The 17,628-nt window shown below is 42.1% G+C and overlaps 1 protein-coding gene across 1 annotated transcript; it reads right to left on the bottom strand.

Moving 5' to 3' along the window:
* Positions 1 to 1,300: 1,300 nt before the first annotated feature.
* LOC128752226 (solute carrier family 2, facilitated glucose transporter member 9-like) lies at positions 1,301 to 8,590 on the bottom strand. The gene is made up of 11 exons (XM_053853206.1): positions 8,558 to 8,590; positions 8,322 to 8,479; positions 7,218 to 7,342; positions 7,011 to 7,140; positions 4,727 to 4,875; positions 4,462 to 4,649; positions 3,733 to 3,843; positions 2,044 to 2,145; positions 1,898 to 1,973; positions 1,687 to 1,814; positions 1,301 to 1,602 (listed from the first exon to the last, which is right to left on the bottom strand). Exons 1-11 carry the CDS (start codon positions 8,573 to 8,575, stop codon positions 1,390 to 1,392), a joined length of 1,398 nt encoding a protein of 465 aa, XP_053709181.1. The 5' UTR covers positions 8,576 to 8,590; the 3' UTR covers positions 1,301 to 1,389.
* Positions 8,591 to 17,628: the final 9,038 nt, after the last annotated feature.

Raw genomic sequence — 17,628 nt, 5'->3', positions numbered from 1 at the left:
CTACTTTTTAAATATAAAGTTGATATCAAATTGACAAAGGGAGCAGGGCTTATGGATTCAAAAGGGGCATGCAAACCTGTCAAATTCTAAGTTTGACGAATTGTGGGGTAATATCTTTTTTGCTGCACACCATACATATAACGATCGATGGCAGACTTTTTATCCTAAAATGTGGCATCCGTGACAGATAAAAAAAAACCGCCAAAGATTCTGAAAATCCTTTTGTCACACCTGTTGTGTGTTTGCTCGGACAACACACACTGGCATTGGTGAAATGATCTCTGATTTACTCCAAAGCGGTTTGATTTTCACATTGGAGGGAACACAATGTCTGTTGCCTGACAAAAATATGTTTGTGCATGACATACCAACAGAATAGGGAAGTAATTACAGTTATGGTAGCAAGGTGCAGTTAAACAGTCACTCCCGTCCTGACAAATAAAAAGCCGGAAAACTAAAAACATAACCTCCTTGGTGGTGGAACAATGACTTTGAAAAGTGTAGGAGGACGTGTTGAACTGTTCTTCAGAGAAGGAGACTGGATGTCAGTTACTATTTACTTATAACCCCTTACGTGACAGTGCTGAAAGTGACTGTCGTTTGCTGGGCTTTAAATAGAAATTTACTGTTAACCATGGAATGAATGGTGCACCATCGGCCCATAGCTTCTCCTAAACTCAACTGGTGTCTTTTTTTTTTCACGTGATGCGCTGCCACTGCATCAGTATGCACCACTGAAAGCAACTTTCCCTGTGTCAATATACGACGCTATGGGGAACAATGTGTCGGCTTGGAACAAGAACCGGCATCCACTGTGGCCCCTTTGTGGATCAGTTTGAGAACCCTGCTGTAGGTAGAGACGTGTCTCCACCCAGACTTTTGTAAATGAGAGAGAGGGAGGCAGAACCGAACCAAGTCTTAGTAACCCTAAGCCTAACCAGTCATTTAAACAGTACTAAACACAAAAGCGGCCTTCATTGATTTTGGAGACATATTGAGGAGGAGAGTCATATTAGGGGCTTTATATAACTCACATTCAATGTAATTCAGAGAGGAGAGCTTACCATTGCTTGAGTGTTGTGCAAACAGAGACGTACTGCTGTGATCACCAGGTCGTCTGAGCAGATGTTGGCATCGCACTTTAACTCATCAAACGTGGGCATTTCTTTTCTTACCTCTTAGCTTACCCAAAACACGGTAAAACCCAAATACAGAAATTCTTATCACTACACTTTAAAAGTTAAGTAGAAAGTTTAAGTAGAAAAAAAAAAATACCTCAATGACCTTCAACAGGTTCACAATCAAATATTTTTCAAGAAACAACATTAAAAATATAGAAAAAAAATATATTTCAAAAACAACTTGAATTTGTGCCACAACAGAAGTTCATCAAAGTTTGGTGACAAACACGATGTCGAGGTTGTTATTCACGGCTAACTGCTTGCCCTGGGAGTTCGTAGATTTACTGTGCATCCTCCTAAACTCGTCTGCAATTTCCAATGGGGTCCGGTTCGCCGTCTCAGGCATGCAGAACCATGTGTACAAAGTAGCGGCAATGCAGAAGAAGAGGAAAATGATGAAGCAGAAATATTTCAGATGCTCCTAAAAGAACAAAACAGAATGATGCGGTCAGTGATCGTGGCTATCGATGACAGAAGGAGCATTTGTCTGTGTCAGAACTCTCACCACCAGCACTGGGAAAACCATCCCCAGCAGGAAGAGTCCGGTCCAGTTGAGGCAGGCTGCTATGGTGTACGCTGCTGCTCTGTAGGGCTGAGTGAAGAGTTCACCTGGAAGAGGGGCTGTCACTCCAGCTTTGGGTGGAGAGCAAGAGGAGAAAGGTGTGAGTTTCCTTTGTTCATCAGCTCTTTAACCGTGCCAGGAATGTCAAACTTACATGGCCCGATACAGAAGAAGAAAATGAAGACGAAAACAAGAACCATGCTGCAGTAGGGCATCCAGGAGAGGAGGCGCTGTGGAGGGGGTGGAGTTAGTCAGTGGCACGATGGCAGTCACTAATGATCAGCACCAAAAAAAATGTACCTGGAGATTCAGAGTGATGGTCAGAAGAACAAGAGTGACGGACATTCCCAAGTAGCCTCTGAACAGCAGGAATCTTTTGCCGAACCTTCCAATGATCAAGAACTGTACCAAGAAAGTTAAAAAATAAGCTCAGGAATATAACCCGAAGAAACATAAATCTATCGTCTACCGGCATTTACATGAATGATTTATTCAGAGCTGCGACTGGAACATAAGATTGATGTGAGAGTGGGAGGCTGGAGGGGAAAAAGTGTTCAGCCAAATGGAAATGTTTGTGGTTTGTGGCCAAAAATGCAGAACAAGACCGGAAATTGCTTCTTGTTGGTTCTTGCTTGCTCATCTCACAGTAGAGCTACTACTTGAGTATGTCTTTGTTCATGATGTGAGATGGACAGGTGAAGCAAGTTCATCATACGTATTGTTTATCAGACGAGCCAGAATAGTTAGTATCATTCCTTTGCTTTGTATTACCTTCTGTTTCTTTGTGATCACAGCGATTTGCATTTTGCCGGAGCCAAGTCATTCTACTGATTCGACATGACACTCTCCTCGTCTGGAGGTGGTATGCATCATTAGGTGCTTTAGAAAAACAAACATCTATGTTTATGTCTAGGTCAATTGACTTATTTGATTATGAATTTTCTATGAAAAACAAAGTGACATTATCGCGTCAGAGGCCAGTGAAGGGAACTTTAAAGTCTTTTTACTGTCAGATTTCACACTTAAACTTCAAACTTCTTACTGTGGAAGTCTTAAAGTGACAATTAAATGTTTCTACTCTGCCAACAAGAAAAATGAGATACACATGGCCACCAAAGTCACTCACACAAGGGGCCAACGTTAAAAAAAAAAGTTTCAATTGCAAAGATTTATATAAAATTCTGTAACTGGCACTGTTTTAACTGGAAAATCAGAACACAACTCTTAAAACACATTCTCTTATTACAGAAAATTTCCCTTTTTCACTTGTGGAGGGTAACTCAGATGTCTTTTCACACATACACTGCAATTTGTTTGAAAGATCCTGGATTGCTCACAGCCAGTAAAACAACATTTGATCATGATGGATGACAAAATCCACAAAGGCTTTCCATTCATGCTGGCTCTATTGATCAATTCCCCAGCTCTTGGGGGCTCCAAAAGAGGGTTTGGCAGACTTGATTTGTCCCTTGATCCTTGGGTGTTGAAACGTGCCATAAAATATCCAAACAATGCTGACAACAATAGTGGCATCAAGAGTTCTCTATTTTATACTGACGTGTTTATACATGCCCTGTGGCTGGCTTTTAAACTGACAATCGACTGGTCAGCTCAGCTCAAGATGTAATGACAGACCTACGTGCGATGTTCGATGGATATCTCGTCGCTCATAACATTATTTCCATCATAGGGTGGTGTCTGGTTGGTTAGGTCAATCCTCCTAACGGAGTGACTGTAGATTGTTTGAAAAACATTGAATTTTTAGCAGCAGCTCCTCAGGAAAGTGAAGAGACCATGCCTTATTTTATTCTATTTTATACACTTGACTGTGTTCTGGGGAGGACTGCAATTTAATTTATACTGGATGTCTTGCATTTGGTATTCATGACAATCGAGTTGACTTTGACTTTGACACCCGACAGCAATAGTGAGAAGGGGACAAGGCTAGACACACCAGAAGTGAATGATATAATGATACCACTAACTTACACATGTGATTGAGGTGGTGAGCTCACACAGTCCAGTACCTAAAGCAGCAAAACGTAGTTTGTCTTCCTGTATCCCTGCTTCTCGGAATACCTCAAATGAATAAAAGTAGACCTGTAGAGGGCAGAGAAGATGAATCCGTGAGTCATGACAAATAAACACAAAAGTGTTTAAGTGACATTGACTTGGACCAGGACAGATGCTCTGTCAAGTGGATCCTATTGCTCCTTGTCATCATTTACTCCGAGGGCCTTCAGTACTTCATAAGCTTGGCATTTTGGCTTATTTGCATCTTCTCCTGAACAAACTGACATTCATGAGTGAGGATTATGCACAGTCATTACAATTCCCTCTCATCCTGGACAGAGCCGTCCACCATTTTCTGACTTAGAACCCTGGTATGGAAAAGAAAGGATATATGAACATCATCCTGACAACTAGCTTTGTGAATGTTGGAGGTTTTGGCTTGACTGAGCCTGAAGAACCACATCACCTGCAAAGACAAGATCCTCATGCTATCAGACTGGAAAACCTCTTCAGTTACACCATTTTGTTTTTACAAATCTCTCTCAGCGGACCATGTGTGACTATGGAGCCACATTTTAAGGATCATTATCTACACGGTGTGCAATGCACAAGAGAGCGAGGAATTATGTGTCAGCAACAGCTGAGGAACATCGAGGACCTGATGCACAAAGCAACGAACAAACTCATGAGGAGTGCGGGACTCACTGCATTGATGCCGCTGAGCTGCAGGACCGTAAAAAAGACGACAGTGGTGGCCAACTGCCAGCGGAGAGATTTTTTCCTCATCAGCTCCATCACTGAGTGGCTGCGAACGTTCTGCACGGCAGATTTCTCCTTCAGCATCTCCTCCACCTCCTTCTTGATGTCCATGCTGCCACACAGCCGTGTTAAAGCTGAGAAGTGTGGTCGAGAAAGTGCAGATATTTGGTTGATACAGTCGACATTACGCAAGGATGCTGAAGTGATTTACATTTCTCGCAGGCGACCTGGTCTCCCCGCTCCAGCAGCAGGAATTTTGGAGACTCAGGGAGGAGGGGAAGAATGAGGAGCTGAAGTAGCGCCACCACGCCGCTGAAACCGAGCAGCCAGGGCCAGAGGTGCTCTGAGCCCAGCAGCTGACTGGAAGACAAGAGCAGTCAGACTCTCAACCACCTGCTCAAGAACTCACTTGTGCATTTCTTAAGTTTGGCAAAGCTCAGTAATGTTGCACAGCACTCGCTTAGGGTAAAATAACAAATAACTGAATGAACATTCACAATGATTACATAATACATTCAGAACTACTGCTGAAATGTGTTGCCATCGCAAGAGAGAACGACAGAGTCCGACTTAAGGCTGCGTCGCATGTCTCCCCCTAACACTAGCACTTGGTTCTGAGTGCCCTTAGCTATGAAGCTCCTGCCGATGACCAAGTGAAGTGATTGACGTAACTCAGAATTGGAACAACACTTCATGACGTCACGTGTAAAGACGACATGTCATTGGCTGCTGTGCTGTGTTTTGTTTCCTACATATCCAGTGTTGGAGACGTCTTGGAAATGCCAGCTCCAACGTTGTTGCAACCTCTTGCATCTGCGCTGATCATCTCACTTGGTTTGGTGAACCAACAGAGAAGGAATGGGCGGAGCTTCTCCTCTATGTTGCGGTGACAGATCTGTTGATATGAGCTATGAGTATGTTAACGTTAGCCTGGATGCTAGCCCACTGTTGTTTGGTCAGAAGAAATAAAAACATACTGTTGTACATACATGTTGTATTGTTCATGTTGTCGGACACGGTCGACCACTTGGGTCGCTAACGTGTGATACCAGAGAAAGTCAACAAACGGAAGAGTAGTCCTCGCTACTAAAATGTCCCTGTTGTCCTGTCCAACATTGTTTTTAAATAAAGTACTTTGGAATCCTGGAAATCTATCCACACTTCATATTCCCACTTGGTTTCAAGTCAGCTACGGAGCTCCCTCAGTTTGAAGGGATCATTTCAAGTGGTAAACAGCAAGTGCCCTTTGTCTTAAGAGTATTGAGACACACTACACTGACACATGAACGTGCAAAACCCCGTGTTAGGGTCTAAAACGAGTGTTAGGGTGAGAAATGGGATGCAGCCTTAGTCTCCAGAGCCAGGACTTGCTACTGGCTGGACAAACAGTGGTAAAAGCTATGACTTGACATTGACTTGCTACTCATGACTTGAGACTTGCATGCAGTGACTCAACAAGTTGTTGTAATGTGAATCGTTATAAATATTCGGCAGGTTGCAGGCATCATCATGTGACTTCCTGCATGTCGTTTCCTCACCATTTCAGGCAACACTGAAAGAAGGCATGTGAGGTCTTGCTTTTCCATTCTTTTTAACCTGACATTGGCTCACAGCCCACTTTTGTAAAACTAACGTGACAAGCAGGGCAGCCACCCGCCCCCTGAAATGCAGAATCATCCCGTATTTGATGTGAAAGTAAAGCATCCCTTGTTGAACTAAAACAGAACGTAGGATAGATCAGTACCGTAGAGATGCTTGGTCTATTCAGTGTATTTCAACATAGAGTTTGTTGCAGGCTGCAGCCCTAGCACTAATGGATACCTGATTTTATTTTAATAATCTGTATTATTATGAGGAAAGTTTGCAAAAGGCGGAGTGAGGCGGTAGCACACAAGGATGGGTTCACTGTCAGGGTTGCAGCATAAAGTTCAGCACTTCAGGTCGGTTGTCTTCCACCTTGCTATCATTTAATGACTAGGCTTAAAGCTATGACTTGACTCGACTTGGCACTCTGGAGACTTGCACTTGTGTGACTTGCTCCATGTGGCATATTTAAAGACAATAAATAGATAAATGTTGGCGATGAGCAGTGAGTTCCATCAAAGTCTACCATCATGCAACCTGACAGCAGTTTCCTCATGTAAGACTTGTGTTACACAGTGTCAGGAGCCCACAGGATGAGTGAGCGATTAACCCTCTAGTTAGAGAGAGATAAGTTCTGATCAGTGCTGGAGACATTGTCTTTGTGTGGCAACCTGGCAGTTGCAACCCTGCCTAGCTGGGACCGCGTGGCGTAATGAATGCATGCAGACTATGGAAACTTATGTCACCTTAGACACAAAGTATTGAGGCAAGAAATTATGCTACGTTTTCATCCTGTCCTGTCAAGTCACATGCTGTTCAAGAGTCTCATAGCTGTTCAAGACAAACAATACAACAAGTCAGATCTTGAGAGTTCCAAGAGTTCCGTATTTGAATGAAGCTGACTGTCGCACCTGAGCCCCAGTAGCTGCCCGGTGAACTTCCCCAGAGATATGAACGTGCCGACCGTGACGCCCACCATCCCCCGCAGCTTAGTGGGCGTACACTCGATCACGTACAAAGTGTGAGCAGATAAGGTGACCCCTGTAGAAATGAAAACAAGTTGATCGGAATACCAGAAAGATGGATGGTGAGTTGGGGTCAGAGTTCACTCAGCTCACCTGCATTGACCCCGTAGATGAACCGTCCCGCCATGATCATCTCAAAAGAGCGTGCCGGTCTGCTGGAAATCATCAGTGCCGAGCCGAGGATGGCAAAAACGTTGTTTAGCAGGAGACACCTTTTTCTGCAGCAGAGTTTAGGGATGGTTCATTACCACTTAAGTTTCAGGAAATTCAGGAACAAAAGCAAGGCGAAGAAAGAATAAGAGAAGAAATATGTAATAGCAATGTTGTTTGTGGGTTATTTATTTATTAGTTGTTTCTGTTATTTTATTTTATTTTATTTTATTGACTGCACATTTTCCAAAGCACTTTCCGAGTTGGTGGAATCCCCACTGACCATGGCAATAAATTTAAAAAATGATTCTAGTTATTTAGAGAATTTGTGATAAATGAATCTCAATTAATTGCAGTTTAATGGTATAAAAATATTTGCCAGTAGAAGCCACATTTTTCAATTGGAATGAATTTGGTATATTACTTATTAATTTTATTATTCATTCATTCATTAATTCATCGTAATTAACACATTAAAGTCCCACCACCACAATAAATCTGATTCTGATTCTGAAATGCAAATGTTCATTGGTGTTATCATTTATATTAGCAAGAATCACTTGGTTAACTAAATGTTGCATGACATGCTCCAACGATAGTCTTATGTCCAAAGGCCCAGTAAGCATGTGACCCCAGCTGCCTTGTTGAAATTGTTTCATCCAACCATATTTCTCCTCACAGACTGTTCTGCATTATTTGTGACTATTCAGGTTCACTTTAAGAAACTGGTGAGGTACATTTTCGGTTTTCTCCTCTGTTTTTTGGTGTTTCAGGAAGTCAGTCTCTTCCACCTTCGGCAGACCTGATCATTCTACCTTGTCACACCGACTCTTCACCTCCACTGACCTTATTTTCTGTCTTTCTCTTCAGTTTTCATATTCAATACAATGATTCCGTCGTGTTTCAGAGAGGGCAAAATGATGCTGAGGCTGATGATGAAGCAGGTATGAGGAAACGGAAAGATTTGGCGTGATGCCTTCTGAGTGATGTTCTGAGAGAATTTGTTCCAAATTGCAAGAGGTTTTGATTTAAGTTCTGTTCACTCACCGGCCGTAAGACAGCAGCCACCCTGCCAACAGGCCCCCCACCAACCCTCCGATGGCGTAAATGGAGATCATGAAGGACCAGATGAGAGCCAGCTCCCTCTCGCTCAAAACCACATTGTATCTCTGCAGAGCCGTCTCATTAACCAGCACCTTTATGAACTGAAGTGTAAAAACACTTTGTTTCATTCACTTGTTTTTCTCTCTGGTTCCAGGAGGAGCAGATGTTTCTATACTCACCACAGATGGAGAGGTCATGACCGAGACACCAAATCCATACTGAAACGTTCCACCGATGCCGGATACAAAAATCAGTGCAATAATAAGAGGGCACTGACGCTGTGGTGAGCAAATATAAAAATAAACACACATGAAAGGAGCGTGAAGCAATCACAGATCTTTCTGGGAGCCACCATGGAAACTGGAAACTTTTGAACTGCTTCATCTGTATACAGTATAGCCACATCATCTCAGAATGGTACAACAGAAACCCTGTGTTTTAGGTGTCTCTGTCATTGTTAGAGGACACCATAAACATAAGCATCTGAAGCAACTATGTTGCCAAGTACTCTAATAATTTTGACTTTGGATTTGTTCAAAACAAACCAGCTGATTTTGTAGTTGGAAAATTCAGTTCACATCACAGTTGTGGCCCTGGTGAAGATGTTGTATGAAGGTTGGTTCGTTGCTCAGTGCTCTGTTGCGCCAACCAGAGGAGAGATGGGAGATGTGGGCTGCATTGTTGCCTGCGCTTTTCCTGTCCCAGTTAGTTACATTTTTTTGTGCGCAAGTTCTGCTGCACACTTTCTGTTTCTGTCTTTGTTTGGCTGTGTGTGAGTCGGATCACCACATTTGTTTGCTCTGGTTCTGACCTCCAAGTTATGTTCTCTTCTATTTTCATACCTGAGATACCAGTGTCATGTAATTTGTTAGTTCGTCTGTTTGTCGTCTGATTCTGGGTATGTTCTGTTCCAAATCTGCCACCTCAGTTCTGTTCATAGTCTTCTCTCCCGGTGTGATGACACCTTGTGTGCTCTTGTATTGTTGTGGTTTTATAATATCATTCCTGAGCTTGTTGCTCCAAGTGTCTATTGGTGACTCCCACATGCACTTCAGTTCTGTCTTCCCCGGACACCCTGACCGTTTTGGATGTTCCACTCATACATTACTATTTTAACTTTGCTATTTTTGTACAGCCAGACTTCACAGTTTAATGGTTCATCCACAATATCGGCCAGCAATTTCAAAATGGCCTCTAATGGCTCACTGCTAAAAAGCACTGCCACGCTAACTAAAAACCCATGATGCTCAGCAGCCGCTGAAGTGCTTTTGGAGCCAGAAGTGAAAATGAAATTTGTTTTCCCCAAGTAAACATGGTGCGTTTCAGAAAAAGCATATTTTGGTGCATCTGACAGTAGCACCTCACTGCTTTCACTTTCATCACCAAATTACAAGAAGTATCTGGAAAATATTCAACAGTTTTGATGGCTTTGCCCCCTTTTTCGTCACTGTCAATGAGGTGCAGCATTTGACTCGCTCAGACCCGTACCTTCTCTGCAGCACAAAAATCATAAATACTTGCCAGAAGTTGAAACCTTTGCCATGTACTTGGAGCCTGGCGGTTGTGGTGTGCAGCCTCTGTGGGAATGGTCTCGTGAGAGAAGCTTCCAACCAACAATATGACAAACAACTGTTTTTATAGAAGGTGTTATGAGATCTGAATGAATTTCTCAATCACATTTTTTTTTTTATCAAGCCTTGGTCACTTTCATATGTGAGTTGTACATTTCGATCATGATGTCTTCTGTTCAAGGTTTAACATGTATCAAAGGGTAATTGGTCAAAGTCAAAAAGTCTTTTGGCTTACTGACAAATCTACAGCTGTCATCACAAATTAAATGAACGTTTCATGATACTGATTCACAAACTTCAAAACACTGACCTGCAGGCTGCGTCGGCATCATCTCTGCTGGAGAAGTGACGCTGGAATGGATCCCTGAAAACCCCTCTCTTCTGTGTCCGACACTCGGCTACAGCAAGTCAGCATTGCAATAAAAAAAAAAAAAATTACTCATTTACCAGTGCAGTTGTCCACGAAGTTAGTGAAGTTTAGTTTGGAATTACCTGAGAGGACCAACGTCTATAGTTGTTGTGCAACCCTAAAGATTATTAGCTTTGAGCAAACGTGACCTCAGAAAATGTGCATCTCACTGTTACGTTTTGTTATTTTTCCCCTCAACACAACTCCATATGGAGTTTCCAAATAATGCATGTTGATGTTCCTTTTGCTGAAAACACTTGCCCCCCAACAAACATCAGAGTTCTGTTCTCATTGCACTCACTTTATTTTAACTGTTCACTTGTTCTGACTTCAGTTAGTGGTATTTAGTAACTATATCAGTCCTGTTAAAGACGATCACTAATTTCTGAGATTAGAATCTAGTATATCAGAGTGACAGCTCATGTAGAAGGGTTTACAGAGGCCTGACTCTGAGGTGGAAGACAGGTAGAAGACAGAGAGCGAGAGAGGGAAAATGCCGAAAGACTGTAATCGATGTGTCTGTTTTTCCACCCCACTGTGTATATTCAATATCACACCAAGCCCAGTCGTGTTATCCAAGTCCTCCACATGCAACAACATGTCTGAATATCAAAAGAAGCAAGCACGTTTGATATCCTTAATGGCGACAGTTATATGTTACTGCCATCTAAAATCGTGAGTGATGCTTAAAATTCAGAGCGAGCTCAAGGATCTACTCTGCTGCACCAGCGTCATACGTAATAGGTTTGAATCAACGCCGCTGCAATACACACAATTCACCGCTAGATGTCTCTGGTGCGAGGAGAATAGACCAGTAATAAACAGCTGAGCTATAATTTGAGAATGACCACGTGTCGCATCACTGTCCAACAGGAGCCTGGAGTCCCACAAGGATGAGTGGACACAAGCAGCAGCATTAAGACAGTCCCAGTTGAGTAACAGCACAACAACACCCACCAGACTCAACGTGCAGGACTGTCTCTTGTTGAGTTTGTCATGATCATTGCAGAAAGCTGACATTTCAAATTGGGGTATTTCAGGCCCCAGATTCAAGGAGATTTGAAGTGTTAGTCAAATGAGCGTGATCTTTGTATCATAAAGTTCTGACGTTGCTGTCCCCGCTGAAGGTCTAAAGATGGGAATAAAGAATTAAAATGAAGGTGAAGAGTCTTGTGGAGCCTGTTTTCTCTCAGGTCAGACGCTAGAAGTGCAAGTTGTAACTTACCTAAATCTGTCAATTTAAAAAAGAATGGGCCAAGACCAGCTTCAAAGACCAGCTTCAATTCAGTTAAAGTTCTCTTTTTTTGCCCTTCATGTGGGGACGGGGCAGAAGCTTTACTATGGACGTAAATCCTTAATCGCACCAAACTGGCATACTTTAGTTAGGTTTCATCCAACAGCGACTGGAAGCCTGACAATTTGCCTGTCAACTGCTACTTAACAGAAAAAAAGATCTTTAAAATACTGATCACTTGATTGACTTTCCATGTTTAAACATGGGACTCACCACAGCAGTTTCTCTCCGTGAAGTCTCAGACTTGTTACCTGGTCCTGGTGAGGCTCGACATGTGGACGGACCTTTGGTGAGCAGAGTGACGTCCTTCCTCATCAGAGCATGTTATCAACCTATTCTTGTGCTCCAATCATCTGGAGGGAAACCCGTCAGAGGTTTGACCCGAACACATTTTATGACCCTCATTTCAACTGTTGTTCTCAGAACAACTCTTGTTTAGTGATTCTCTTTGACAGACGGAGTGAATTGAGGTCAGACTTGTCACTGTAATGAGGTCCCAGGTGCTGTCAGACAAACACACAAGAGGGAACTTCTGCACCAACATCTGCTGCGCTGGTGTTGCCTTCTCATTTTAATCGGGCTCCAGAAAAATGCTTGGTTTGCACAGCTGCCACTTTCAAATACAGACTGAAAATAATTGATATAAAAGGCCTGTAAATACAGATTTTCTGCTCATGATCCGCTTTTATTTTGTCCCGTAACTTCCGTTTTGTGTTTTCCCTCCTTCCTCCTTGGTATGTGGCACATGGCTAGAGTCAATTATCCACTCATCATCAGAGCTTAAAAACACCTGCACTCCAGCGACGTCCACTTTGCTTGTGTCTATGGTCAATTGGCTCTCCTCACTGGCTCTCATTCCTTTGCTCATTTATCTGTTCGTTGACTTATTTTTTGATCACACTCTCTGAAACCCTGGTGCTCTAAGTTTGTATTTTGTCCTCCTTTGTCTAGTTCTCTGTTTTCCCTGCTCATATGTTCGTACTGACAACCATTGAAGCAAGTTTGTGTTTCACTGTTCATTGTTTTATTTTCTCTGTTTACAGACTCTGCTAGGTTTCGTTTCTCCAGTTCAGTGACGCCTTTAGTTAGGACTAGTTTAGGACTTTTTTCCTGTTATGAACTCATCCTGGTTTGTTGACGCTTTTTGTTGTATTTTTTTGGGGTGGGATTTGATTTTAAAAATTAAGGACTGTCTTTTCTAATTCATTTTAATATTGTCGTGGTCCCAATGGATCAGGAGGTGTTTGCTCCTGCACGACAAGATGTCCACAAGCAGCGTGTGAGTGGATGGAGACGCAGCTGCACCTGTGTGATGGTGTTAAAACTGTCATGAAGGTTGGACGGAAATGGCTCCATGAACGTGCTCGGAAGAATGAAAATGATTTTAAAGGGAGCAAGACTTGAGATTCTGGGGTGGATGTGGTGGTTGACAGGTCGGTAGATCTGCATGTATGTTGGTGGGGTGATACAGTATGTGGGAAGGTCACTTTTCCAAGGCATTTTCTCAGATGCCTATTGTTTGTACATAAAGTGTGCATCCGTTTAATAAAGAGGAATTCTCTGGAGGTGTGTTTCACTGAGGTGCAGATACGCAGAAACGACTGCATTTGCATCTCATCAAAAGTGCATCTCCCTCAGAGGACCGACTCTTTGTATCAGGCTACCAGAGAAAGACTTGGCAGTGGGAACCGAGACTCAATGACTCGTGCCAAAGTGGAGCAGTCCTCCCAAGTAGACGGAGAGTCATGGTAACGCTTTACCACAATGAATAATGAAAACCTCACAGGTTCACTTTACAAGGAGCCTTTTCAGGCTCAGTCTCACGCTCGCTTTATAGGTGTATTTCATCCAGATCAGTTGTTTCACGTTGTGAAAGACAAACAGGCAGAAGACGGTCTTGTTCTGTTGTCATCTATTTCCCTTGTCTGGAGGTCTTTTTGTTCTGCTTTGTTTTATTCGCAGGAAGGCCCCCCCCCCCCCCCCCCCCCCCCCCCCAGCAAATGCTCTGGATTGTCCTTAAGAACAGAGAAAATTTGTGTAAAAAAAAAAGTGTAGCACCTTAAGTTTTGAGTTTGCTATTTTGACATGTCAGGCAAAGTATCAAGTAGGTCAGTAGAGCACATTCCACTGAGCAGGAAGTTCACCCACATATTTACAGTAAGATAAGGAAACATTTTAATTTGAATTAAGCATCAAATGTGTGTGGGGGAAGGACAAGTGTATGGGGTTGGCTTTAAAAAAAAGTTTTGTTTTTTCTTTTTTTTATATATATATTATTTATAGCTGGAACACAGAACAAGCAAAAACAGGGCGGTTGAGAAAGCATGTTAAACGTCCAGTAATTTATCTTCCTGTTTTGTTTACTTTGGAGACATCTTGTGACAAATTGTTCGCCATTAAGTTGTAAAAATGAAGCGTGCTGCACACAAGTAGCACAAGGAAGTAGCTGCTCTTACTCAGATCTAATAAAAGCTAGCTCACCTGTGGAGGCCAAGGTTTGGGAGAAAATGCTCCGATCATTTTTTTCATTGTATGGAAGGTTATCTCAGTAAGCCGTGCAACTGGCTCTGAAAGTCATTTAGTCAGAGTCAACATTTGGAAAAGACAAAATCAGTTGTCTTTTATGATTAAAAAAAAAAAATTAAACCAGTGCTCACATTGCCACCGGTCTGTTGGTACAACATCATTGCAAACTGGTGCAGCTGGGTTGCCAGGGTGACGTTAAACAATCTCTGTTCCCAAATCTGAACAGGTCAAAACAAAATGCATGACATTGGGCTTTGACCCAAACCCGGTTTACTCTCACAGTCCAAAAACAAATAAAGGAATACATTTACATTTATAAGCCTGCCTCAGATGTAATGCATGACATTAGGTTTCAGTCAGAGAGTGACACAGGCAGGGCTCGACCGATAAACTACTGAACACGATTGTGAAGAATATCCTTGGGTAACATGGGTAACTCACTCCTCAAAGGCCTAGTGTGGCACAGATTTTTGTTCCAACGATTCAGGCACAAACAGTTGAACCAGTGAGGTTGCAGCTGAAACAAGCAGCACCAGACTGACACACAAATGATCACAGTGTTAAGACACCTGACTGGGGAAAAGGTGCCAACCTGTATTACAGACTGTGCTTGGATGTAAACCTGGTCAAGGTCTTCTTCTTTTTCTTTGGGCTTCTCCCTTCAGGGAGGCGGATCATCTTCCTCCATCTCACCCTGTCCTCTGCTTCCTCTTCTCTCAAACCAATAAACCTCATGTCCTCCTTCACCACCTCCATCAATCTTCTCTTTGGCCTTTTTCTCCACCTTCTGCCTGGCAGTTCCAACCTCAACAGCAATACTAGTCGCTGCAACTTACAGGGAAACAATGATTCTATAAATCAAGAAATAAATTAAACTTAATAAAATTACATTTATATTCAAAAACGGAATTTACAATTGCACCTCACATATAACACTGCTCTTTCATTTCAGATTGTTTGCCCAGGAAAGTGACTCCTCGAGCCACATCTGGGTCCTGACCCAACAGCTGGGACTCCTAGTCTTGACTCAGCAACAAATACAAATGATCAATATCAATTGTTGTTCCAGGAAGTTGTTGTCAAACAAGGAAGTGAGTATTTCAGGTCAGAGCAATTCAAATAAAATTGCTTAAGGTGTAAAAATTGCAGAAGCCTGTAACGTATTTCTGCTGATGTCAACTTTGCTAAAATCTGGAGAGCACCATAGATCTGTTGCGCTCATGCAGATAAACCTGTAAGCCGAGCGTGAAGATCACATCCTGTATATCATGACCGCGTGCCCTTGAGCCTGGAGCTGAAACCCACTGCCAGTAAATCTACAGCCCAACATAAATAGCTGCTCCGTGGGCTGTGACGCTGCTAAAAGCCCAATGAATCCAGGTATCAGTGACATTAGAGGATGAATTCGAGTGAACACAAGTGTGAAGTGCTGCAGTGGGAGCAGGTGTCTACCTCTGGTGGCATGTGCAGTGGAACATGTTTACTCGATTTCACGGACGATGAGAGAGGATGGTCTGCTAATTCTGCCCTCAGAGATATTAAGGAAAATTAATGATTGAGCTCAAAAGATTGTTCTGTAGTTTTATGGTGCCCAATATACTTGAGAAAAAAAAAAAGTTTGACCTTAACCTCAGATGTGTCTGTATGGTGGTCGGTCAGTTCAGCCTGTCCAGGGATGCCTATCCCAAGCCCCAATAAATAAGTGTATGGATAAATTTATGAATAAATGTATTGCTTTTTTATAATTTTATTATAACATTTACAACATATATTTTAATTGTGCATTTAAATATATATATATATATTTGAATGCACAAACAATTATATATATATATATATATATATATATATATATATATATATATATATATATATATATATATATATATATATATTTATTTTATTTTTTTTTTTTTTTCTTATGCATCTCCAAGAAAAAGAATAAGACCTTAATATTGTTCCCACTTCAATAATGGGTAACAAACACTGAAAAAGCTGATGTATTCAATCACTCATGGATCACTAATCCGAGTGCAGAAAATACAGCCCACAACAAGGAGCCCTTCACTCTCACCCTTGAACCTTATTTGATAGCTACTGTCCACTGCAGACAACAAACACCCCACAACAGCCTTCGTCTTGTCCAGCAGTGGCCGATCAATATAGTTTGGTTATTACAGCCTGGTCAATCTACCTATTGTAAACAGCATTTGACTGACAATCCCAGCTAGCCAGGGGAGGGGATGACCAGAGCGTAGCTCACCAGTGTATCAACAGACACACTTTCATATTTCACATTTCTTAAACAAAAATATTTCATAAAAGTCAATTTTCTGATATACTTCAATAAATGTAAACACTTTTGCTCCTTCTTTAAGCAGTATTTTTTTGCTTCACAACGAGGCAGTCTCTGGTGTGTCATGTATTTAGACACTGATTTTTACTGCCTTTATTTAGTTCCCATCATCCACATTCTGTCTTCTGCTCTCTGAAGTCATATCGTGGAGTCATTTGGAGGTAAGTCTTGGACCTCAGGGATGCAGTAGCACAACACAAAAACCCTCTCAGTGCTTGTCTGTTTTGCCTTAAATACAAATCAGAGCTATGAAGAAACATGGGAGGGAATTGAAAAGCAGTCACAGGCTTTTTATTAGTTTAGTTTATTCATTCCAAGAGGCCGTAACTTTATGACCACCAGCCTACGAACATGAAAGGTCCCCCAAAGCAGGTTTCTGGTCTGCAGTGTCTAGTCGTGGGGTTCATGATCTTATTTGCTGATGAGGACTTAAGTCAAAAGAATTGACGTGTCATTCATACACATTTTGAAACCAATTTTTAAAAAGGCATAAGGGCATTCTAAGAATTCTCAGCAATTTCTATCATTCGTCTTGCCCCAAATCGCATCTGTGATTTCTATCTTCTGAGACCAGACAGTTATTAAAAAGAAGTCCCCGAGCAAAGAAGTCTCCATGAATTATGTACTAAAAGCAATTTCTCTGCTCGACGTCATGGGACCTGAAGAGCGATCAATGTGCTCAGAGGAATTGAGGTTTCCTCTGATGTTCTTGTGCTGGAGTTTTGACAGATTGTCAATTTAGTGTTGAAAAAACACGTGCAGCAGGGTCGCAGCCATCCGAATGTGCATCACTGTGGATGAAGACCAGATGATGCTCCTTGAATGCAGAGGTGGCTCATTTCCATTATTTGACTGATGAGATTTCAAAACAAAAATAAGACTGATCAATCAGACTCTTCAGTCATTTTTCCCCCCCAAGTATGAAGCTTCAACAAACCTCAACTGATGGATCCAGACAGAGTCTGCGTGCAGAAGAGGCCTTAGGTCAAACTATCGGACGTGCGCATCGGTAATGAAATAGCTCCATTCAGTTTAAACAAAGATTCACACAGTACATTACTTTCCACTTGATCTGAGAGATATTTACATGCATC

Source organism: Synchiropus splendidus, chromosome 1 (assembly GCF_027744825.2).
Source record: "Synchiropus splendidus isolate RoL2022-P1 chromosome 1, RoL_Sspl_1.0, whole genome shotgun sequence".
Classification (NCBI taxonomy): domain Eukaryota; kingdom Metazoa; phylum Chordata; class Actinopteri; order Syngnathiformes; family Callionymidae; genus Synchiropus; species Synchiropus splendidus.
Note: the sequence above shows the minus strand (reverse complement) of the source record. Positions and strands in the feature narration are given on the sequence as shown.